Genomic DNA, 26,498 nt, shown 5'->3' on the forward strand with positions numbered 1-26,498 from the left:
GATTTCGCTACCTACTTCTTTTTTCACGAGTGTGTGCATGCGTGAAAAAAGCAAGCCCAAGTGAAAAAGAGGCGATCCACAACCTTTGATTTCGCTGGATCGAGATTGTTTACAGTTCTAAGCGAAGTGAAATATCGATAACTTGCGTTTTTCACGTGCGTGAAAAAATGAACATTTTGTATGAGATTTTCACTTCGCTTGGAACTCTAAACAGGGCTTAAGTTGAAACAGTTTACGTGTGTTGGATTTTTAAAGTATCTGCTAAAGCCCTATTTAGAGTTCCAAGCAAAGTGAAAATCTTATACAAAATGTTCATTTTTTTACGCTCGTGAAAATGCAACCTGCAAAAATTTCACTTCGCTTGGAACTGTAAACAAATTCGATCCAGCGAAATCGAAGGTTGTGGATCTCATATTTTTCACTTAGGTTTATTTTTTTCACGCATGCAAACGCTAGTGAAAAAAGCAGCTGCAAGCGAAAACTTGCATGCGTTTATATTCTGTCAATTGCAGCCAATTTTCACTTCGCTCGGAGTGTAAACTCGTGAATTTCGCTACACCTAAACTGTAAACTGCAGGCTGGTGAAATACCTGCGTATTCCACAAACGGGTTTTCACGACAGATTTCGCAAGCGAAAATTTACCTTTTACCACCTGTCAATTTTTTACTTCGCTTGGAACTGTAAACTATGCTTAATGCGTAATAATTCAAAGTGATTTGATGAAAGTGGATCGTCAGAGATACACTCAGATTTTTTACTAGGTATTTTTGTATACGGTTTTTAGAATTAACGGTTTTTTCACGCGGATTTTTAAATCGAAGGATTTTTAAATTACGCGTTTGTATACGCAGATTTTTTTTTTAATAACTCGTTTTTCGGCGAGATACGTATCCCCGTGTAAAAAAACTGAGTAAATAAAATATTATGGGTACTGGGGGTAAGCCCGGCACTGAGGGTAAGACCGTCACACCTAGGATTTTACTAGAAAACGCTAATTAACTGTGTCTTGGAATTTGTGAAGTGGTGGTATTTAATATTTTAGACATTTTAAGACGCATCGAAGCCACCGTGTAACGTCAAACGTCAAAATAATAGACAAAACACACGCTACTGCAGCTGATGCTTAAATGGATGTAATTTTTCATATGTGGAACTTAAGCTTTTATTCATTTGAAAAGACTGAAATAATTTTTCGTTGCTCTACAATGTATTGCCTGTATTGTTAGCAATCACAGGAGCTCGATCTGAGATAAATTGAAGCGATGAATTAGTAGAAATACTCTTTTTAAAAAAAACTGTGCTGTCGGGGTAACACCGTCACCCAGTGAGTGGGGTATGCCCGACATGGTCTGAGATTAGTTGGATGGTACTACCACATATATTTCATCTATTACCGATGACTTGCTGCTAAATAAATTAATTAATCGACTTAGAACCATGCACTCAAGCTCTTCTGTGATTTAGGAATGATTCCAAGGGTTATTAGAGGTGTCAAATGTACTGAATCAAGTCACAAAACTGACCGCTTTCGTATTAGTATGATTTAAAGTGCCACATGATAGGCTTGCCGAGTATCAAATTTTTTCATTGATTATACATAATGTTCACCGGAACTTGTTCCGGCAATCTCCCCAGAACCTGCTAACCGACAACAACCAAATTCAACAGTAACATACAGAAATGTAAGTTCTCTCATTTGGCGGGTTCCGAATTCAAATTGGTTCAGTTAGTTCGAGTAAATTCATGAATAAACTTAGGCGCCGGTGTTACCCCCAAGGGGTGCCGGTTTCACCCGCACTGGTAGCTAAACGTCGTTTTTGTCTTAGTTTCAAAACTTCACTATTCCTGGTAAAATAACAGTTTGAAAGTACTGAAAGTCTTCATATCTTGTTGAAAACAATCTGGGCAATGATTCTGTGAAAGAAATATAACAGTATTTGCCATCAAGTCCTACTAAAGAATCATTTTCCTTAGGGGGCCGGGCTTACCCCCAGTACCCCTACGTCGCAGACAGACGTCCAAGCTGAGTCCCAAACTTGTGTAAAGTTTTTCGTAGTAGCAATTCGTAACTAGATAGCGCAACCAGTGACGCCAGCCTCGTGCACCAGCGAAAAAATGTATTGTAGCGATAAGATCACCAGACAGCACTAGTGTACAAGTGATTTAGAACGCAATTCTCTTTAAAAATTTACACAGAATTTTCGATCAATGTTGTTCTTGCTCTGTCTGTGATAACGTGTTATATTTGCTCATACTCCGAAGGATAGAATAGTCAAATTGTACCCAGAAAAAATGTCCTGATTTCTAACTTCGACCAGATGGTATCCCCAATAATATCCTATATCTCGCATAAATAGGGATATCATCCCTCCTGATTTAGCAGGACATGTCATGATTTTAAAGTTTTATTTGGGCGTCCTGATTTATTTTTTATTTATTAGCATTTGTCCTGATTTTCTTAAGATATTTAATTTTGTTGTGTGGTAATGAGCAGAATTTTTGAAAATTGCTCAATAAGTGTTTTCGATTCTAGGTCGCAACGCTCACTGCGATCGAATTTTTTGCATTGGTTGAATCTCAGTAGAGTAATAAGAAGAATATTTCACGCGTTGACCGTTACCATTAAGCATTTGGCATTTGTTAAGTTTAAGTTTAAACAGTTTACGAGTGTTGAATTCTCAGTATACACTCAGAGATAAACTCAGTTTTTTTACTAGGTGTTCTTCTACACGGCTTTTCGAATTAACGGTTTTTCACGCGGATTTTCAAATCGAAGGATTTTTCAATAAATGCGTCTTTCCACGAGGTACATACCAACGCGAAAAAAAAAACTAATTTACTTAATGTACAGTAAATGAAGAGTTTTTTATTGTATTTTAAAGAGTAAATCACATATTACGCGTTTGATTTGCTCATACATCGAAGAATAGAATGGCTAAGTCAAATTTGTGCCGAGAAAAGGTGTCCTGATTTCTAACATCGACCAGATGATATCCCTACGCATAAAAGCTAACCATAATCTAAACTTTCGATCAAAATCAACACATGAATAGCTGTCAACTCGCAGTCAAACATTCGTAAACAAGATCAATTGTGACTCGCTAGTAAATATATTGACCACACACACCACACACGAAGGACTACCTCAATCACTAGAGCAAAGATGATTGGCAGTGCCCCCGACTAGGAATCGGTTCTCAATGGCTTTCTGCAGCTGCATTTTGTCGCATATGAACAAACACGATGACCGTGAATAACACTTAGGCAGTGAGTCATAGCCATGATCAAAAGTGCCCGCTCCGGTGTGCTCTCACACCGTTCCGATCGAATTCTCGAGGAGATTTGACAATAATTGATGCTTTTTTTTTTTCAATCGAATCCTTCCTCGAGTCTCTCACTCTGCCGGTACGACAGAATAATGCGGGTTGACCAAATTGGTTAAATGTCAAAGTTATAAATTGTTTTCAAGCTAGCAATAGAAATGAATGAGTAGACACTTTTTTATGTTTGATTTCGCCGCATTGTTCTATTCGTATACATATGAGCAAATAATTGGAACGTAACGGAAAACACTGGAGGGAACCGCCGCACGACGGATTACACACTGCTAATATTAGATTTATAGCTTCGCTGATATTGGCTTCATTTGGAAATGGCTAATGGAAAAAGGCGATTATAATGAGCAACTCTCTCGGGCTTCTGATGCAAGCCATGTGTGAGCTGAGTACATAGAAGAAACTGTTCCAATATGCCACGAGCTATAGGAATTTCCGTTTATCCTTCATTAGAACTTAAGTTTCGGAAACGTCCGGTTGTGAACAGCAGCATACAAAACCAACTAATTAATATTAGAGACAATCTTTGAGAATAACTATACTTGTTATTACATACAACTATTCTAAACGTCATGGTCTGTTAGCCAATTCCCCACACTGTTCTCCAAAGGGTGTTTCTCGCCCCAAGCAGAACTTTATATTTTGCGCTAACTACAACACACACTAGAATGCCGAATCTACAAAAAAAAACAAAAACGGCTTTCAACTCACCTGAGGTCCGTCGGTCGAGACCGGCTCCGCACCGGTAAGGCTCGTTCCAGTGGCACTGCTACTGAAGGGACTTTTTCGCTGGGTCTGTCGATAGCTGTGGCTGCTCCCGCTGCCACTGATGCCGGGATTGCTACCTGCCGGAAAATTTCTCGTCGAACTGGGCAACGCTGGTGCGACAAAGTAATCGGAATTGCGCACCGATCCACGCGAGTACTGGAAGCCAGAATTAGGCTGGGGTGTCACCGAGAACGGACGGGGCGATATTTCAAAAATATCCTGGTTTCTTGGTGTCTATAGGCGGCGCCGCACCAATTAATGTTAGTAGAAAAAAAAAAAGAAAAACAAAAGCCCAAACTATAAAACCAAACACGCACACGCAAACAAACGCTAAGCAAAATCAATGGATGGTTTATGCACTCTCAATAGGCAATCTACTTAAGGGTAAAACGGCATTTTGGAATAAATTTTCGTCGAATACGGCCTGAAGTAATGCACAGCTGTGATGTGATGGTATAGTTTCTCCAGGTTCATTAATATTCATTGCATATCATACAAACGCACGTTCAAGTGTTCGGGAAAAATACCTGCAACCGTCAGACGAATGACGAAAGTTGGCATTCCATAACTAGGAGGAGACGTGTGCAAAACACGAATCAATACCTAACAAATCAGCGATTCATGAGCCAAACATGATCATAAATCACCATTGCTTTTAACTAGCAGCTTTTGCAGCCAGATTCACTAACGACTCGCCCAGACAAAGAGAACCCCTGGAGAGGGCGTAGCTCCCGCATCAGCAGCTATAAGATCACGCTTGAGATTCTTGAGTTGATTGAAATATCAGGTCCTGAAGTATCATCAGATCAAGAATTTTTCTTCTTGTGTTTATCCTTTCCACCCCTCGCAGCACACAATCGCTTAGGTAATCTGATATCCGTACGACAGTCTGGGCAAGTTGCTGTACCATCAAGTGGATTGCTGACAGGAGCACCCATTCTGGCTGCTCGAAAAGCCCGTCCCACATACGAAGAGTTACACAGTCGATCTAAGTTTCAGCACACTTTACATTCACTTCGCGCAAGCAACATTCACTCGCGGAGTTGCCAACTGGGGCCGCAAAGGTGGGGAAACCGTTTTCTTTATTGATCCCAGAACGTACCTACATGTAGGTATGTACCAGAAGTAGTCACATTTCAATGCAGGAATGTGATCTAGATTACGAAAGCAACTGCATCGACACGCGCCCGCTTATTTTTCATTCCAAGTTGGAGCGCGGCACGACGGATAGCTGTCCAAAAGACTGGTTTAGAGTTCTATGAAAGTTGGGAGGTTCAATCAGAACATGCAAGCGTTGATTCCCAGACGCGTTGGCGCAGCTAAAACTTGTCAGAATTGCAACTGTAAGTAATGTGGGTGAGGTTTTGTAGATCACTCATTAGAGTTTTCATTTTAACTGATTGCTGTAGAACAAAACTTTAAACTAGCAAAAAAAAACTCAAATTAAGATTTTCAAGTATGCTAGATGTCTATAACTACAAACCGTGCAACTAAGCATCGTAGTCATCAAGTAGGCAAAGACATTTGACAACTATAAGTTTATCTTTGTACAGAAATAATTTCTTGCCATTAATTAAGATCCCGAAAAAATTTTACCGATACGTCCGGAAGGGCGTTCATTTCAACTGCGAACGAAATCAACGTGGTAATTTAAGAAAACCTTCAAAACATCTTTCATTTGAATATTTACTTAAACAGCCTGTACCCACGAAGAGTTAGTTGCATACGTTTACCTCAAGAACCAGCAATCCGAACGAATCGAAACGGTTGCGGAGTTTGTTGATGAAATTATAGCTAATTATAAATTTATATTTTAAAATTATATTTTTAAAACAAAAAATATTGCATAAAAACCCCTACGGCAACTACCAACTACTGATATCCTCCAGTTCACCCGATCCGATAGACCGTGTTGACACATTCTTTCCGCTGGAGGATGTGTCCTCATCTGACTTGTCAACGAATTCAGCACCATCCGTTCGATTGTGGCGGAATCACTCATCCGCCTTCGGGTACATCGCTAGCTCAGCAGACCCCTGATCTCAGAAAGAGATAGTCTTGTGATTATGAACAGCACACCAGCAAGATGAGAATGGGAATCAATAAATTAATTTTTGTCTAACAGCTCAAATGTATATCATGTCCTTTCACTTCTGGCCAATCCATAGTTTCGAAATCTTCAATTAGTTTGAACCCAAGACTAATGAACTTCCAACATATCCGAAAAACTTTTGATTTCCATTTGTAGAGCCGAGCGCTTATTTTATCTTTGTTGTGTACAAGGTCGTCAACAGATGGAAAAAGTCTTATTCTTGAGGCTCTAAATAATCTTTAAATAGAGCGTTTAATTTACATCCAAAAACGTGCTTCCTATCCGGATTGCAAAAGAATGTTAAAAACTCAAAGTTATAAATATTTTTCATCAAAAAATATGCGTTTTCCATTTGAGTAAATTCAATTTAAAAACAAGACGAAAATTTCAATAATTTTATACATTATGCATATAAATACACCCAGATTTATTTTTTGGTATTTTTTCTTATAACTAGACGTAATTACCTTTAATTTGACCCAAAAAGATCTAAAATCGATCAACTGGTTCAGAAGTTATGAATTTTTTTAAATGAAATACATCGAATATAGCCGTTTTTATGGTCACCCTATTTCGGAGCTAGTTCCCTTAACAACCCAACGAAACAATACAGGTTTGATTATTTTCAACATAGAGGCATCCCTGCGATTTTGAGCACAATTAAAGCACTTTGCGTGACCAACTTCGAAATAGGGTGACCATAAAAAACGACTGTGTATTTTAAATTTATTTAAAATTATTTTTAATTTAAGAAAAAAATTTATAACTTTTGAACCAGTTGATCAGTTTTCAATCTTTTTGGATCAAATTAAAGGTAATTATTCCTAGTTAGGAGAAAAAATACCAAAAAACAAATCTGGGTGTTTTTATTTACATAATGTATAAAATTATTGAATTTTTTGATTTTTTTAAATTGAATTTACTCAAATTTAAAAAATAACATATTTTTAAAAATTCCTCCATTTATAGAGTCAAGTATGCCCTTCAAAAAGAGACCAAGAGATATTTTTTATGTTTGCCTCAAAAATAATGACATACAAATGAAAAACGCATATTTTTTTATGAAAAATATTAATAACTTTGAGTAAAATTGAGATATTGACGATGTCAGCATTGCAAATTGTTTCTCTTAGAAAGCTCTAAAAGTTGTTCAAAGACAGTTTTGAGATGAATCTTGAAATAAAAAAGTTAGAGGGTAAAATGTGTTTTTTCAATATAAATCGGTTGTTTTCAAAGATAGAGAAATTTTTTATTACAAAGTTACTTTAAATTAATGGAGCTATAACATTGTGGACAAATTTTTCTTCTATCTACAAAGATAAAAAAGTTAGATACTTTTTTGCATTGAAAATGTTGGTCACCCTAATGTTTCAATAAGCGCTTCATCATATGTAACAAGTTTTTCTCTAAAATGTTGCTATAGAGCTCTAGACCCAAATTTCCCCCTAAATTTGGTTTCTGGACCATTGTATAATGTAGGTTACGTATCAACTTGGTTTACTCATCACATCGTAGGGCGTCATACACAAATAACGTAAAGCATGAAGGAGGAAGAGAGGGGTTCAGTCAGCGTTACTTGTTGTTACATAGGGGGGAGGAGTGTAGTTGATACAGTTACGTAACTGAAATGTTTGCTCAAAATTGAAAATTTGGAGGGGAATCAGGTTGTTCAGCGTTAGGGGGGAAGTCATATCGAACGTTACTTATTGTTACATAGGGAGGGGGGTCTTGATTTTGGCGTTACGTAATTTGTGTACGACGCCTAACTTGAATTTGTGATCTGGGGTGGACGAAGGGTGGATCGAGCTGCGGGCGAAAATTGATTTGGAAGGTTTGGAATAATGTCAAGTTTTAATAATTCATTATTTCATTATTAATATAACATTTAGTATTTTTTCTAACTTTCTTAACTCAAATTCGAAATGATTTGAAATGGATGCTCTCAGGAAGTAAATCATTTTCGATTTCTTCATGCTGAACTTTTTATAAAAAGTTTTATAATAACTTCAAATTTCTTTGAAAAAGAATGAGATAAAGATCAACCTTTTTTTTAAATAAAATTTTATGTTTATTTATAAATTATTTTGGTAAAAACTTATGTGGATGCTTATCGACTATGACGTTCAACTCGGTTTGATTTTCGGCTATTCAGTCTATTTAGAGCAGCTTAACGATGTTTCTCTCCAACTATAAGACGTTTTGATGATTTATTTTATCTTTCTCAAAGATTAAATATAGAAAAAAATTCAGCATGTCATTTCCGATTTCGCTGAAACTTGGTACAGCTGTTCCTTTTTTAATAAAGCGGTCATTTGTTATAACATCAGATCTTCATGTAGACCCATGACTGTTGTTTCAAAAGGCCCTATCCAAAAATCTAACTGATGAATAAAATATTTTATATAAGAAAAACGGCTTGTTTGATTGAAAAGTGTCTTCAGTAAAGTTGTAGGTAAAAAAATTGCGATTCTAGAAAAAATATATACACTGAAACCAAAAAAAAATTTCTCTCGGCTAAAATCTTACCGCAAGAGAAAAATTCCTTCTTAAAAAAAGTTAAGAAATCATTATAAATTATGTATCTACAAAAGTCTACTTTTTGAAGATTAGAAACTTTTTTCACAAAAACTACACCTTATTGTCCATACATTGATGCTCTTTGGAATATGATTTTTTTACAATTTTTTTACAGCGTTTTTTCTCTCTTTTGGAAGGATGAAATTATTACCTACAAGTTTGCTGAAGACACAATACCGATCAAACAAACCGTTTAAACGCTAAAAATATTTTTTATCAATAATAGACACTCGGCTCAGGCGATTATCCCATAACTTGATGTTCCGGGTTTTGTGATGACGACATGAATCGAACTTTGGGATAACATCCTGCACCGAGTGTCTATTATTGATAGAAAATATTTTAAACGTTTAAACGGTTTGTTTGATCGATATTGTGTTTTCGGCAAAGTCTCACTCAGTTCCTAATGAAGATAAGAATTTTTCATGTTCAGCAAAGTTTCATATTTTTATACGTTCTAAAACTTGGCCCAATAAATAATTTCTCAATATCCTAACACAAAAAAGTTAGTGTTTTTATTATATGAAAACCTACTGTGAGTCGGCACACTGTGCGATGGTACCTCCAACTTGACGAGGTTAATGCGACGGGCTTTGTGTTTCGCGCGTTGCGTGTTTTGTTGGTAATCGCCATTCGGGACTCGGAACAGTTGATCGAAGTGCTTAATCCAACCCTTGAGCTGATATGGCCGATCTGTCAATAGCTGACCTAGTCGGTCTTTTAGCGGCATTCTGACATTAGTACCGGTCCTGTTTTGGTCAATCTGGTACGCGCATGCTAAAATTCGGCCTTCGCCCTAGTCGTTGGATACATGCAACGCGCAGGCTCGAAAATGGAACAAATGATTTTCAGTTAAAGGCAAAGGTTAACAGCGTCACTATCGCTTGACGAATTTTAATTGAAAATGATTCTGTCAGACCCTGATTCTGACATGCTTTTAGTGTGCACTTCTTCTGACGATAGACTCTTTTTGGTGACCTAGGCTCCTCTCTAAGCAAAGCAAAACCTTGGTGCTACATTCCGATTCGGAACTCGACCTTCTGTTTTTTATACACAGACTTCACAGCCGACTGTTTAGTGTACCGGACAATTTCGGGTTTCTCCCGAGCCGAGACTCGAACCTGAGACGACTGGCTAGTTTGGCCAGCATCGTACCTCGAGACCATCTGGGAGATTCCTCTCTACACAAATCATATTCCTTCCTGAGTGTGTAGCGGAAAGAAGCTGTTCTTCGATTAGTTAATTCTGTACTCTGCTCTACACCACTCGCTTTCAATTGCTGGACGTTAAAAAGTATTTCCTGAGTGAAATTTCAGCAGGTTCAACAACCATATTCACACATCTTACTAACGACTTGGCCCCTGGACTGGAAGACTTTTCACCGATGGCTTCTGACGTTTTCGGGGTTGTCATTTGTTTTTATCTGTAGTTGAAGAATTTTCGCTTAAAACGAATCTTCACTGGATGCCTTTACTTTTTCATTTCTATCTACTGAGCCTCATGCTCAATGCATTTCTGCCGGCGTACTCAGGAAACGTTAGTGAAATGAGATCTATCCCTTTCTCCGGAACAATCATCAGATTATTGAAGAATTATGATTTTAACTTCCAGTCGCCGCAACTCTCGAACAAAACAAGCCAGCCCATGTCTACTTATAATAGGCATCATTGTTTTTTTCATTCTATTTAACTCAGAATAGTAATATTTACTAAATTAAAAAAATTAATTGAATTGGCACGAGATATATAAAATTAATCTCAAGTCAATTTCAACTACAACAGTTCTGTTTCAAAATATACCTTATCTTTTTAGCACATAGGACCTACACAACACGCTGGTGACGGGCAAGGCAATCTTCTTCTATTAAATAAAAATAAGTTGGTGTCTGTATAACGGCGTTTCATTCCAAATAGAATCAACGGACTTGAATGATTCTTTTTGTGTTTGTTTTGTCTTGAACTCCGACGAGTTAATAAGCCATAAAAATAACAATAATCAACTGATAAAGTTTAAAAATAAATTGAAATACATTTTCGCCTTTTCCCGCCTTTTACTCCAAAAACAACGTCATTAGATTTCTATGATTGCAGGCTATGAGCGGTAGACAAGCTGTTGTAGCGTCGTTATTGAGGCGTCATCGTTGAGTTAACAAGCACCAGTTAATGATTCACATATAAAGTGATATTCGTTTTCGCTGCCTACTACACCTTTTCTATGCAAAAGCGCTATAGCGTGGTAGCAGCAAACTCGACATGCATGTGATTACTCTGAACGTGGCTTTGATTTTATTCAAGGGCATATACTTGATAATGTGAATTGAATTTCTGGCTTATTTGAGTAAAGTTGCATATAATCGTTTTATTTATCTGATAAATGAAAAGAATCCCACCGCCGACATAGGTGTCGATGGTTGTGAGGTGGCGTGATCCACTCACAACCAACCCAAACTGGTCTAGATTCAATCCTAGCCGACACCGGGAGATTTTCTGAGGCGAAAAATCTCTGGGATCACGCCTTCCATCGCATGAGGAAGTAAAGCCGTTGGCGCCGGTCCGTTAATAAACGGGTCGTGAGTTAGGGTCCTGGGTGTGGAGTCGCCTCCCTGGGCGTCGGTAATTGGCCACAACAGTGGCGGAACTAGACCGACGGAAAATAAGCGAGAATAAAAAAAAAATGAAAAGAAAGAACAAGAATAACACTACACGTGCGATGATTTAATTTACCATTGTTCGGATCTAATCAATCTGTTCAATTTTCTCTAAAACGCACACTGACTTAGATCATTGACATTTGCTCATGCTGCAATGATTCTGTTAACTGGTAAAATGAACGTGTAGTTTTTGCTTCTCAAAAAACATTGATTTCTGTTCATGTTTCGTTAAATAGGCACTATTGCATTCCTACGAATCTCTGGATTTACAATTAATTGTTGAATGTTGAATTGAAAACTATAATGTTGCGAAGTGTCAATTGCACTGTGCTTAGGTAGCAGATCTGCCTCAAAAAGCAGATGAAATAATAATGTCATTGAAGCGAAAATTTCGAAGCTCCGTGAACCTACCAATTTACCATTTAATTTCAAACGTCTGTATGTACCTTCGCGCTCCGCAGTTGGGTGATATTCGATAATGCCCAAAGCCCTGATAACTGGAGGCATCAAACCTAAAACATGCATATTCTCACATAAACAGCTTTATGTCACATGGTCACGTGAAAAACAATTGGTATCATGTTTGTTTGAAAAAAAAAGATATCCGAAAAATGGTTGGCCACTAGGTTTTGCGAGAATTTTTGTTCAGGACAAAACCAAATTGTCACTTTGCCATGGCAATAGCGAAAATCAACTGGAAAAGTTATAAAACGTTAAAAACCAACCCTTGATATTTCCCGCCCTTCTGAGATTCTGAGAGGTTTTCTGTGAGTTTTTGTGAGTAACGATTTTTTGTTGCCTTTGATCGGAAGAATTCGAAACAAGTTTTCATCACCGGGGAGTACTTAAACGATAGCCTTCATTTTTTTAAATATTTTATGGAACAATTCTATGCGATTTTCGTATTGGTTTCTGTTGATGCCACTTAAATTCAACGTCGGTTTCTGTTAATTTGTGCAGTGACTGTTTTTCAAGAAAGAAGAAGACACTGTCGGTACGTAATAAATATAATAGATAAAAATAATAATGTGTTTTTCCAAGAATTCTGTGGAGTATTCATATTGGTTTCAGTTGGTTTCGAAAAATATTCTTCCAAATGTAGTGGGAATGATTCCTAACGAAGATGGCGCTAAGGGTATTTTATAAAAGAAATGTTCCCTAATCTACATGATCAAACTGATTCTTGCATATCTTCCAGTTGACATTGACAAATTTCTGGTGTGGTCGAGTGTTTTTTGTTCAGATGAAGTTGTTGTAAGTGGAATGTTCAAATACTTAACATGACGTTGAATTAAAATTAAATTCGTTGTTTTTGTTCCAGTTCTTAAGACACGTTAAGACACGAGTAGTAGCAGGTCAATAAAAGTGTCAGGCTCCGCAACACTGAAGATAGAATATTAAAAAGTCAGGAAATATACGAGTCTCGAAGGGAAGTTGATCGGTTAAGAACAAGACGAGTTCGAAATGCGTTCGACACCCGATATATCTCAAAATCGTCAGTTACACACTTAGTTTCCATAGTCTTTAAACGAGCCTTGAACAAAAGAAAAATAAAGTATGATAACTTAAACACTCAATTGAGAAAAAAATGCTAATCAAATATTTTCAAATACTACTAATTTATAGATTCAAGGTCAAATTTACCACAGAACAGATGCATTGTTGCTACTACCCGATGGCAAATATCCTTGAAGCGACAATTCTAACAGGGAACTACAAAGGAGAAGTCGTAATAATCCCGCGTATCTCGATTACTCCTACCGATTTGCCGTTAAATTTTAAACGTCTGCAATTTGCTGTGCGTCACGCATTCGCGATGACTATTGATAAAACCCAAGGACAGTCACTGAAAATTTGTGGCATAAACTCCAAGTATTCATGCTTCTCACATGGACAGCTCTATGTCGCAAATTCACGTGACCCTGACCCCGACATTGTGAAATATATAGAATTTAGTGGCTAGGACCGCCTTGACCACTTTCACATGTTTCGTATATTCCGAATGTCAAGCTTGAATTATTTAGAATTCTGAAGTTTTTTATAATATCTGTTCCAGTGAGATTGGTCAGGCAGAAGGGTATTACTATATTTGCATTAAGCCAAGCTTTCGAATAATTGAAAATATAATGTAATAATTTCATTCAGAATATTTAAAAGAATGACTGTTTATTTTCAGAAATATATTGAAATGATTTGATTATGGTTGAAAGGTGCTTCATAATGTTCAATGAAATAAAAACGTACAATTTTACGAGCGCAGGATTGAAAAAAAAAAAACTAAAAACAAATCAGAGCCGAAACATATCGCAGGTATGATTTTTAGCAGCAGTTAGATATTTCAGTTTTTGCAATACAACAGTCAATAAAACTCAAGGCGGCGGTACGAAGTTTGCCGGGTCAGCTAGTTATAGAATTATTTCGACTAGTTCTGTTTTCAATTTATATTGCAGAAACTACATTATCAGTCGTTATTTGTCATCACTGGCCATTCTCATTGGTTATAACAACCACAAGCAAGAGAACACCATTATAGTAGAAAGATTGATGTGAACATTTATCAATTTCAGGTTCCTTCATCACATCTCAAACCAGATTGCATCTTTCTTGCTGAAGGTAGCGGACAATCGAAAAAAAAATTCTCACTTGCAACCGCAACTGAACAAAAAATGCACGTTAGCGTAGTTGGCCCAACTGACGCACATTAATACCAACAGGTTTCTCCGGTCAGTTTCCTTTTATAGAACGGTTTGTAGCATGTTTACTTCTCCCGTACCAACTGCCAAACTGCTGGACCGAACCGCGCGCGAGTGTCCTTGAATTATCACTTTTATTGCGAATTCGGATCGAACGCAAATAGTGAACACAGAGAACCACTACCGTACAGAAGCAAAGATTATTTTGGTCTTACTTGTTCGAAGGCCACACTCCACAGACCAGAAATTGGAAGGTGGGCGCCAGTTTGTTCGTTGTCATGCCTTTAGGTCTTAAAATAAATCATTAATTTCGACCATTAAGCTTTTTGGTGGTATTCGTCTGATAAGTATCACACATCTGCTCTGAATCGATTGGTCTGCAAACCGTTGGCATCCATTTAGTGCCTATTACCTATGAGGGTTCCAAATCGTGAATTATTTCGTAGTACTGAAGTGAAACTGTATTTGGATCTGTGTTCAATGCAAAAAACGAGCCTTACACGTCAGACAACTTCATTGAATCAAATTTTGAAGTCTTCGGTGTACAACTAAATCTTTTTGTTTCAAAATAGCATAAAACAAGTTCTACAATCATGAGATAACATCATCGTAGAACTTGTTTTATGTCATTTTGAAACAAAAAGATACTAAATTTACCCGTTTCTGTTATAATTTCTATCATTCAAATGTGGAAAATGCATACTTTATTATTTTGCTAATATTGACCAGTGGACTCCATATAACCGTTGAAGTAATTTGCGTAAGATTTAAAATACTACTGTGTAGCTTTAATAAGTTTACTTATTTTGCGTGTCTTATTCCGATCTCATAGCGAACTACCAAAAAAATGCATGCAGAACGAACATTACCAAAGCATTGCAACAAGAGTTCTCAACTGAGGTTCGAGCGCACCTTCGTGCTCTAGAGCTTGGCACGGTGAAATGTGGTTTTCTCAAGGACACTTCCGACAAACCACCATCACAGGCATACTGTGGTGTGGCAGCAATCGCGTTTCCTCGACGGATAAATAGCCAATCGCGGCCACAATGCGACTGCTCCGAAGGGTTGAGAGATTAAAACCAGTTCTCATGACGCGCCCCGCAACAAAGAGCATGAACGGAAATCTGGTGCGGTAAAACTAGAGCGAAATAATGTTTCATTTCTGTCCGGTTTAGTGAACAGACAAGCACATGAAACAAGAGCAGAGAATTGCTAGTTTGCTAGTCGAAAACCGCGCCTCATGTCTCTGGAAGAGCCTCTAAATCTCGGCTGCGATGGCAATGAGCAACGAATACTTCCTTATTACCCTAATTTGATTTAAATGTAATTTTATGCGAAAAATTGACCCTACCTGATTCAGCTGTAGGTACATGAACGACAACCTCAGCAGAAAATAATTATAAATTTGAAATAATAATTTCAAATACAAATACAAATACAAATAATTCTACGTCAAAATTGTTTTCTTTTCACAAGCGGGCAGATTGTATTTAATATAATAAAAAAAGTGAAAAAACTGCTTTATTCTCGCTTTAGTTTTTTTATGCAGAGGATAGTCAAAATAAGTAGCATAGGCAAATATTTTGATCAACTTTGATATGCTGTAACTTTGCCAATTATTGTTCGATTTTAATAATTCGAACACCATTAAACTAGGAAACTTTTGAAATGTCATATTCTGAACACAAATGTGACCTAGGTCACACTGGATGTAGGAAATGTTCCTGAGTTCCGGTAGGTATGTCAAACCTGCTAATTTTTGAATGGAGTTGGTAATGGGTTACCTGATAAAAATGCCTATTTGCATCATTGGTATAGAAGACAAAACCATTTCTGACACCTCTATATCAGGATTTTTCATAAGGAATCTTTCAAAAAACATATTGCCTGATATAGGTTGCGTTATTCACTTCCGAAACAACCGGGATGCCCCGAAGAAACTCGTAGTGGGAACATTTATATTTCTACATCAATACATTGGGAACGTTTATATTTCTACATCAATATATAATAACATGCGACACCAATATATTCAGGATTTTTCATCAGGAATCATCCTACAAACATATTTTTGAATATAGGCTGTATTGGCCACCCTCATAACAGCCTAGATGCTCGAAGGAACCAGTGTTAGGGTACATTTACATCTTTGAATCAAAATATAGCGTGCGACACCTCTAATTTTTCATCAAGAATTTTTTCAAAAGACATATTTCTGAATATAGGCAGCATTAGCCACTAGCGGAACACCCTAAATGCCCCGAAGGAACCCGTCACATCAAAATTCTCATACTTTTTTACTGTTTTTACGGCCCCAGCGGAATCTGTTCCTTTTCTGGGACATATCATCAGAATATCCAAAACCGTACAAATGGCCAGTGGGAGTAATTTTATGAATTTTGAACAAATAATTATAAGGTTCTGTTAAAATACTCATAAAATTCCTCAGTTTCGCAACATATCCCCGGAAAACCGAATTTTTTGGAGAGAAAAAATTCTTCCGGGGCATCGCTGACTTGAAAGTAGATAAGTTACCAAATCTTTTGATTAGCACCAAACTATCGAAATCGTTGAAAATTACAAAAGTTAAAATAATTTGAAAGTGAGGTTAAGGAGGCACCCTACTCTCGAAGGCCGAAAAATAAAGGATTTTCGTGATTTTTTCGGATGTTCGAAGCAAAGTGAAGTGTTCGGGTATTTTGGCTATTGATTTAGGTATATTTGAATATTTTAAGTCCCAGTCTTGGGGGTTTCTTTTCCAAAATTCCTTCTCGAAGACGCCCACGATTTCAATGTGGTAAGTCCTAGAGAATCTAAGCGAAACTAATGTGTTCGTCCGGGTCTTTCCAATCCTGAGAATCCTTTAAAAAGAAAACTTTCGAATTCGTCGGATTGTCATTACCAACGCTGCAAACCTTCACTGTCATGAAGGGTTTTCAGTTGAAATTGGAATCTTGTATTTCAATTTTCAACAAAAAAGCTGAGAATAAAAGAGACTTTCAGCTTCAATCAGTTGGCAGTGAGAGCAGCATTACTTTGTTTTCGCACACGCACGTTTATGCGGTTGAGAATGAGGATGCTTATCTAGTTCATCGACTTCTTGCAATGCATTGGCTCAAATCAAATAATTTCGATATTTAATCAGACATCTCATATCTTTCAATGACCGGACATTCATTGAAAATTGACACCGTTGACGCTGAAGGTCGTTTTGAACCAATAAAAATGCAGTTTTTGAAATTTTCGTTTGCAGTGTCGAAAATTTGCAGCCCTTGTTACACGATTCTCATTCAAAAATCCTGGTCCAATGGACAGGGCATTTTTGTGAATTTTTTATTCAGGATTTCTTATCGAGGACGATCACGGTTTCAATGTGAGGAATCCTAAGGAACCTTTGCGAAACGTATGTGTTCGTCCGGAATGACAGAATCAGTCTACAAATTCATGAACTGGATTCTCTTCCACTACTTTAATATTCACATAAATTTGAAACCTTTAAAATTAGCTTAAAAGCACTAAATGTGATAAAATATTCGAGTATCGTCATTCGAAAACTTAATAAACTTACTCTTCCACCATTGACAATGAATTCATTGCACTTCTCCGCATACCTGCTACGACCACTTCAGCTTGATGAGATGAGTAATGGAATGAATATGGGTCATTCCATACGAAGTGTACATGCCACTTGGACACGACCATCACAGTTTTGCTCAAAGTTGGGAGAATTATTCATCTACTGTCTTTTTGGAAAAATCCCAATTTTGGTGTCGATTGGAATACCTCTCGCTCTGTAGGACCTCCCTCTTTATTGCAAAGTCATTCAATTTTTGTCAAAAATCTCTTTTTCTTTTTCTTACAATTCATAGACGTAAGATGTCGGAAAAATACTGATAGACGATTTTTGAAGAAAATAAACCAAATAATCCAGAAAAAATATGACTTTTGACCAGAAGTGTTGCCAGATAAATTATTTTTGTATTTGAATACTAAATTTACATTTTTCTGCAAAAGCAGCCATTTTTATTTTAAATTTGATAATTTCATCGTGTTCCTTGGAAAATTTCACATAAGAAACAATTATCATCCCGAGGTAATATGAGCCAATCTCGAGATATAACATTTTTACGAAAAAAGTTGTATATTTCGTAATTATTTTAATTTTTTATTTTTTAGACGTAAGACACCCGAAAAATAGTGATAGGTGAATTTTGAAGAAAATAGACCAAGAAGTCTAGAAAAAATATTGTTTTTGACCGGAAGTGTTGCCAGATAGATTATTTTTGTATTTTAAAATTAAATTTGAATTTTTCGGCCAATGCAGCTAATTCAATTTTAAATTTGATGGTTTCATCGTGTTTCTCAGAAAATTTTACGTAAGAAGTACTTAGTTCTTCGTGGTAATATGAGCCAATCTTGAGAGATAACATTTTTACGAAAAATTAATTTCGAAATTCAGAACTATTTTCGTAAAAATGCTATATCTCGAGATTGGCTCATATTACCACGGGGTGATAAGTGTTTCTTACGTAAAAATTTCCAAGAAATACGATGAAACCAACAATTTTAAAATATAATTAGCTGCATTTGCCGAACAATGCAAATTTAGTTTTAAAATACAAAAATAATCTATCTGGCAACACTTCCGGTCAAAAATAATATTTTTTCTGGATTCCTTGGTTTTTTTTTTTCAATATTCACCTATCACTATTTTTCGGGTGTCTTACGTCTTTAAATTGTAAAAAAAAAATTACGAAGTTTACAACTTTTTTCGTAAAAATGTTATATCTCGAGATTGGCTATTGGAAATTTTCCAAGGAACACGATGAAATTATCAAATTTAAAATAAAAATGGCTGCATTTACCGAAAAATGTAAATTTAGTTTTCAAAAACAAAAATAACTTATCTGGCAACACTTCCGGTCAAAACTAATATTTTTTCTGGAGTCCTTGGTTTATTTTCTTCAAAAATCATCTATCTGTATTTTGCGGACATCTTACGTCTATGAATTGTAAGAAAAAAAAGAGATTGTGAATAAAAAATGCGTGACTTCGCAATAAACAAGGGGATCGCACAGAGCGGGGGGTATTCCAATCGACACCAAATTTGGGATTTTTCCAAAGTGAAAGTTTTTTTTAACAGACAGGTGGCGCGGTACACAAGCAACAAGCTGTTAATGTCAGTAGGATCGTAGCACAGTGGTCCTGTACACTAAAGAAGCTGGCTGCGAAGTCTGTTAATACAGATAATTTCATTCAGAAAAAAGCTAAAATTTTATTGTTGAACACACATAAAGAAATGGAGGTAGTTTAAATAAAAGCTGAGGAGTCTATCAGTAAAACTTTTGTTCTCGAATCCAAGAATCATTTGATTGAACCGAATACACACAATATTTAATTATTATTAAAATTATTTTTGTTTTGTTACAGCTGAACTGATTTGCATCGATTTCGCCTTTCAACAATATTCTTATTGTGCTTCGGACGCACATAGGAGTAAATCAAGTAAAAACCTGATCAAAAGTCAAAAAAGCAAAAGTTTATTAACCACGTTCTGCATAGTCTTATTTTGAAGCGTGATACCTACTGAATCTTTCGACAGCTTATGGGCATCCAGAGGTATTGTTAACCTTTGTTACAGCTGGTTGAAATCGATAGAGTTTTAGCTTTCTGTTGTTGCATTCGATGCTCCCGTACCGTTCACTTTTTTCAAAACAATCAAGTGCAACGTAGTGATTTATCATCAAACCAACTATGGGGATTGTCAAAGAAGGTTAGTTTAATCAATCTGTAAACTTCAAAGGCTTATAAGTAGTCTCGATATTGCCAGGGAGAATTTTAATAATCACAAAAATGCTGTAAATGAGCTTTTTTATATGTCATATTATATGAGGTAAGTTAAGTATCAATGAGTTTCAATGTAAACAGTCAATTGCAAATAAAATCCTGTATATTTATGGTCAAACTGGTGGTATCAGATCATCCGAACCAATCCGAACTCATGAGTTAAATCATTGTGAAAATCATCAAAAAATTTCAACTTTTCAGCTTCCGGCAGTGTTTTTGACTTAGTTACAAGAACATACCTCTGTTATGTACTGAATGAGTGTTCTGAGACATTCTCAACAGGTTGCTATTGAATTCGGATCCTTCGATTACGAGTTCTAGGCCAAAGTCCAAGAAAAACGGTCAAACTTTTCCGTCCGAAGCAATGCAAATGTTGCGAGTGAAATTTTCGTACACGGACAATGATGATAATACTAGTGACTCTTCAGATTCTTCCGAAGGCTCAGATTGATTAATAATCAAAATAGTTAACAACCGAACCTCACTGATCTGAAATACAGTTATTTTTCATTCATAAAGGTTCAGTAGAGAACAAACTACCTTTCAATCCGAACTACATCATCAGAAAAGTAACAAATCCATGAAGTTTTTAGTCTCAACTATTTATTACACTATATTTTTGATCCATGATACGTTTCCAGCCAAAAAAACCTTCAAAATAATTTTGATCAGGTTTGGTGTTCTAAGTGCTCCACTGTGGGACGGCTAGTTATATTAAGTATTTTAAAGAAACAACAAAAAACTTTTGCATATCAAACAAAAGATATAAGTCTAAAATTACTGGTAATCACAAGATTCGTTTACATCTTTGTTTTTTTTACTATTTTATCTCTGAAAGATGCTTAGAAAGATACTCAAGTAGGCTTCAAATTGTTATTAAAAATTCTTTAAGCTTGGTATGCAGTTAAAAACAAAAATGGGGCAAAAAACCCCTTTTTTACCAAATGAAATTTTGACAGCTGAGAATGCTTAAAAGTAATGTTATCTGTCGTCCTCAGTAAGCGCAGTTCTTCTTGGTTGCCCCTTTTTTCTTTGCAACCCAAAACATCTTGGGGCAGAATCAACTGCCTGATTTTTTGTGCACCTGAATAATGCCACTGCCAATTATTCCGCACCGAAACAAGTGACATTTCGGTTCACAGCAGTAATCACACCAAGGAAACTTCGTTGTCACCTTCGGTTTATTATATGTTTGTAGTAGAGATGGTCGGGTTTCGGGTTTTTCAAACTTGAAATCCGAACCCGACCCGTACCTGTCGGGTTCGGGTCGGGTTCGGGTTTGAAAATTTTCGAAACTATCGGGTTCGGGTTTGGTTGAAAAAAAAAATTCGGGTTCGGGTCGGGTTCGGGTTTGAAAATGTCGGGTTTAGGTCTGAAAACCCGAAATCCGACTATTTCAAATAAGCATTTGTATAAAGTAATAATGTCTAATTTCATGCAACTGTAGAAATCACTAACATTTCAATACCATTCGAGGCTCAAAGCTTCAGGGCAACCTTAAATTGGTACAAAAAATCGACCCCCGCAAAAAAAATTGGGTTCGGGTTTTACAGTTTCGGGTTCGGGTCGGGTTCGGGTTTCACAAAAATAAAATTTTTGGGTTCGGGTCGGGTTCGGGTGTGATCGAAAAAGAAATTCTCGGGTTCGGGTCGGGCACGGGTTTGAAAAAAGCCAAACTCGACCATCTCTAGTTTGTAGCTGCGTACCGTTCATAAGAAAAAATTTCATTGACTGCTTCAGTGCCTCAATTTTAAGCTTGGTATGCAGTTCAAAAGAAAAGGGGTCAAGAAATTTTGTCCTTATTACCGGAACTTTGACAGCTGGGAATGCTTCACAGTGAATTTATCTGTTGTCAGAGAGCGCAACTCCACTTGGTTTCCGCTTTGGCGGTAACCATAATTCACGTAACGCTCATAGGGGAGCTCCGTAGCCGCAAGGTTGCAGAGTCCGCTTTGGTAAGCGGGTGGTCGTGGGTTCGAATCTTAGTAGAATCAGGCCATTTGGTTGTCAAAGGACTTTAAGCGTAGGTTTATTCTCAGGCTCCCCACCACGTACCCTTCCTTCAATCTGGATTCTACAGTACGCCTGTTGACTCTCCTCCTAATAAAAATAAGTCCCTATTATAATAAAACTGGTGTGAGTAACATATGAAAGTTCTCTCCAGGGAATTGTGGCTAGGCGATATTGTTAGGATGGACAGAGGCTCGGTATAGTAGAGCAGTAAGCTTGAAACGGAAAGGTAATAATTACACAAAAGCACTGATATGAATGATAAGCGTATCACTTGCTTCAATAGTGTTACTGCTAATATGAAGTGCGGAGTACAGAAAACACGTGGGCAATATCACAATAGATCTAAGCTCTGGTCGCAGTGATAAGTCCACACTGGAAAAAAACGCTCATAGGGGAGAGGGGGGTATCCTTGAGCATTACGATCTGTTACACAGGGGTAGGTGGAGGTAAGGTCAGCGTTACGTAACGAAAAATCTCTGGAGAGACTCTCCAAAAACGAGCATTTTTATCAAGGGAATCCTTCTGCAGCGTTACGTAATTTTTATGAGGGGGTAGATGTAGGCGTTACGTTGCTTTACATATAGGGAGTGGGGGTCATAAAATCGGGTTTTTTGCGTGACGCAATTTATGGGTGTCGCCTTTATTGCTTGTAAGCTAGAACATCTTCGGACTGAGAGACGGTCAGATGAGAAAACAATCAACTCCCTGACTGTTTCTGCTACTGAATGATGCCACTATTCATTATTCCGCGCCAAAACAACCTTCACAGAATATTCACACCATAAGAATGTCGTTGTCACTTTCGGGTTATATTTTTTCCGCTGTGTTTAAAATAGATTTTTTTTTGCCTGATTCAGAGCCTGAATTTTACAAGAAATTGAATTAGGAAAAGTAATTTCGTTTCAGCTGCATACCACGCTTCACCTGGGACTGGGAAAAGAAATTTCTTCTCAACTGCGCTTTGCGGAACAACACTCATGCTTTTTTTTCAATTTTTGAGTGGATTTTTATAAGACTGAAAACATATTTTCCTGCAGTTCCAAACGTATAGCATTATCCAAAAGAATCACCTTCCTAGCCAGCTATTATTGTCAAATGCTGTGAAACATTCTATTATTTTTGCTCTGTTACAACCTGATTTATAACAAGATAGCAACAAGAAAGCTTCTATCAATGTGATTTTCCTCACCATCTGTATATCCAAAATTAAGTTGTTATTTCAGGAAAATAAAACTCCGAAATGCGCCACAATTAGGTACAAATATTTCACCCTCTTTCCGGCTTGCTTTACAACCAAGCGCACGTTCGCTGGCACCAACAACTCGAGAGCAAACATAGCAACAAACCGAGAGCCAGTTCTGATGACAATTCGTTACCTTAACCCAGCAAGCAGCTACCAGTGGGATGTGATAAGAGCATCAACAAAATAGCGTCGTAAACAAATAAAAGAATGTGACATCATTACGTTACTAGTTTTTTATTGCATAACACATCTCGCCGTCGATTCGCAACCCATGGTCGGGCTCTTTCGTACCTCAGCTGGTTCTCACGTCCGGATCTGCTGATTCGTTGCCGGAACTGCTGTCCCCCTCGTCGTCTGGGATTTGATAAACGCACTTGGAGGTAAGGCTTTTTTCGACGACCCGGCAGGATGCGCAGATAGAACTGATGCAGCTGAAAAGCGTCACCTGGCCAGTCGTCGTTCGCGATGGATGAGCTTTCGGTGGTTTGCGGCAGCTCGGTCGTTGTGTCATCGTTGATAACTACAAAAAGATTAATTCCTCCATCGTTTGATGCACTTTGGCTTGTGCTAGCGGTAGTCGTTGTTGTGACAGAATCCATAGTTGTTGTGGTTATGGAAGGATTGATGTATTCGGTTGTAGATGGCGTAGCTGTGACACTGAGTGTAGCTGTAGTGGACACTTCTGAAGTTGATGTTGTCGAATCTATCATAGTAGTTGTGCTGTTGGTATTTGCAGTTGTAGTGTCCTCTACTGTGGCAATAATGGTAGAGTTTTCAAAGATACTTGTGGTAGAGACTTCAGTTGTTTGTGTAGTCAATAAAGGTGTAGATGAGATTTCGGTCGTATTGGTAGCACCAGTTTCGGGAACAGTGGTGAGAACTGTAGTTACTGTCGGACCTTCCACTGTTGAAGTACCGACAGATGTAGTAGTAAAGAAATTGCTTGTAGTTGTGGTAGACGCTTCTATAGATTGCGTAGAAGCACTGGTCGAAAACGTAGTAAGTCTAGCAGGTACAATTCCGTTCACGGTTGTACAAATTGATTCTGTTGTGGTTTGTGTTAGCCCAGAAACCGTTTTGTCTGCCGGCGGGGTAGTATCGACAGTGGTACTAGACTCAGTCCCCGCAGTAGACGTAGTTTCAGTGGACTCTGTAGTAGTTGATTTTATACCCAAAACAGTTGTTTCCGTCAATGCAGTAGTATCAACAGTAGTAGTATCAACAATAGTAGTAGCAGTACTGCCTATATTAGCAGTGGTAAAGCATTGAGTAATTTGCGATGAACCAGTAGTAGTAGAAACAGATTCTGTGGTAGAACTACTATCAGTTATAGCATCAGTCATCCCGGAAACCGTTGTATCTGCTGAATGGGTAGTATCGACAGTGGTAACAGATTTAGTCTCCATAGTAGATGTAGTTTCAGTGGAGTCTGTCGTAGTTGGTGTTGTACCAACAACCGTTGTTTCCGTTAATGTAGTAGTACCAACAGAAGCATTAGTAGTACTGTCTGTATTGACAGTGGTAGATCCTTGAATAATTTGCGATGGAGTAGTAGAAGTAGTAGAAATAGATTCTGTGGTAGAAATAGTATCAGTTACACCAGTAGTATCAGCTGCCCCTGAAACCGTTGTATCTGTCAAATGGGTAGTATCGACAGAAATTGATTCAGTCTCCGCGGTAGACGTAGTTTCAGTAGACTCTGTAGTAGTTGGTGTTATACCAAAAACAGTTGTTTCAGTCAATGTAGTTGTATCGACAGTAGTAATAGTTGTACCGTCTGTATCAACAGTGGTGAATCCTCGACAACTTTGCGATGGTGTAGAAGAATTTAATTCTGTGGAAGCAGTAGTATCAGCTCCACCTGCATTAGTAGTAATTGGTTTGGTTATGGTTTGGGTTAAACCGGAATTTGTTGTATCTTCCACTGTAGTTGTGATGTCAGTTACAACACTAGGGCAATCTTCATTTGTTGTCAACGTGAATGGAGGTTCCGATGTACTTTCTTCGGTCGACGATGACTTCGGTGAGGAAGTTCGATTTACCACAGGATTATGTGTCCTATGTTTATGCTTATAAATGCAAGGAAACGGAGATTTTAGTGAATGCCTCATGAAAAAATCGCAAATTTCCAGGTCAGATGTCATTTCCACACTGAATGTTGTGCTATCAACAGCGGTAGTTGCTGCAGTTGTCGTGGCTGTTGTTGTTCGCGGTTCTTCTGTGCTACTAAAACTGCCTTCGGTGATTGTCAAAACTGTCTGCATTGCTTCAGTTACTGTATTTTCTTCACTTGATTTAGTAGTTTGTTCCCGTGTAGTCCATTTACGTGGCAATTTCTTGTGTTTCTTCCGTTTTTCTGATTTATTTTTCCACGCACTCGTCACGATACTTTTCATATCACGTATTTTTTCCCGTTCATCATGCACAAAATGTTTCTTCAGTTGTTCCCAGGAGTTATTCTCTTCTGATGTCAGTTTTTGCGATCTACTTTCCCAGCACCCGATATCGTTGGAACTTATACAACCTTCTGACGCAAAACACAGTTCTAAGCTCACCACCAGAACCGCAATAGTAAACAACGCGCAGACGCACATATCGAGAGCACGACGTGTGACAAGACTTGGGTCAAGATGGCAAAAACTCGCAACAGTGCTTCTTCACCGGTTTTTATAGCGAAAGTGTTTTAGTTAGGCCACTAAACGTGACTGAAAAAATACAGTCTTCACAGAAAATCATCGTGTTTAAAAAAGAGCCAAGACAAATGTATCTGCTGTCTTGGTTGCTGACAAAAATGCACCGAGTGCATCACCAGAAGTGTCTCTAAGCCCAAACAGATCAGATTTACATTTCCTTTTAACAATTTTCAAGTAATTCAAATTTAAGCGATCACCATAACCATATCGATTCCACTCATGAAAATCATACACCGAGAAATTGCTCAGCTTTAATTACTATCATCAATACCACCACTTTCACGATTGAATTCATTCACCACGCTTTCCCTTTAGGGCAGGAAGTGTGACGATTGTTTTCCTAGCCGTGCGATATTCATGGCCTGAGCGAAAGGTTAGGAAAGTCGTTCTGTAACTGGGGCATAAATTGAGCCGTTGAGAACAAAAGTGGTACATGTGCCATTTTTACACTTGTTGGGTTTTTTGCATAAATTGATGCAGAACGCAATAATGTACTAGAATATCCAAGAAAAATCGAGATCTGATAACCTAAGCCAAAGTTATAGCCAACACAATTATTGGTAATTAACATAATCACCATTTCGTT

The 26,498-nt window shown here is 37.5% G+C and overlaps 1 protein-coding gene across 2 annotated transcripts in view; it reads right to left on the reverse strand.

The window, feature by feature from the left end:
- LOC129730753 (mucin-2) overlaps window positions 1-26,498 on the reverse strand; it is a 182,590-nt gene that overhangs the window by 33,195 nt on the left and 122,897 nt on the right. The window contains exon 3 of one of the 2 annotated variants that reach the window (XM_055690307.1): window positions 4,048-4,338. The exons of the other annotated variant lie outside the window; for it this stretch is intronic. Coding sequence (XP_055546282.1) covers window positions 4,048-4,338 — 291 coding nt within the window. The remainder of the gene's footprint in view (window positions 1-4,047; window positions 4,339-26,498) is intronic. 2 annotated transcript variants of the gene reach the window in all.

This window comes from Wyeomyia smithii, chromosome 3, assembly GCF_029784165.1.
Source record: "Wyeomyia smithii strain HCP4-BCI-WySm-NY-G18 chromosome 3, ASM2978416v1, whole genome shotgun sequence".
Taxonomy (NCBI): Eukaryota; Metazoa; Arthropoda; class Insecta; order Diptera; family Culicidae; genus Wyeomyia; species Wyeomyia smithii.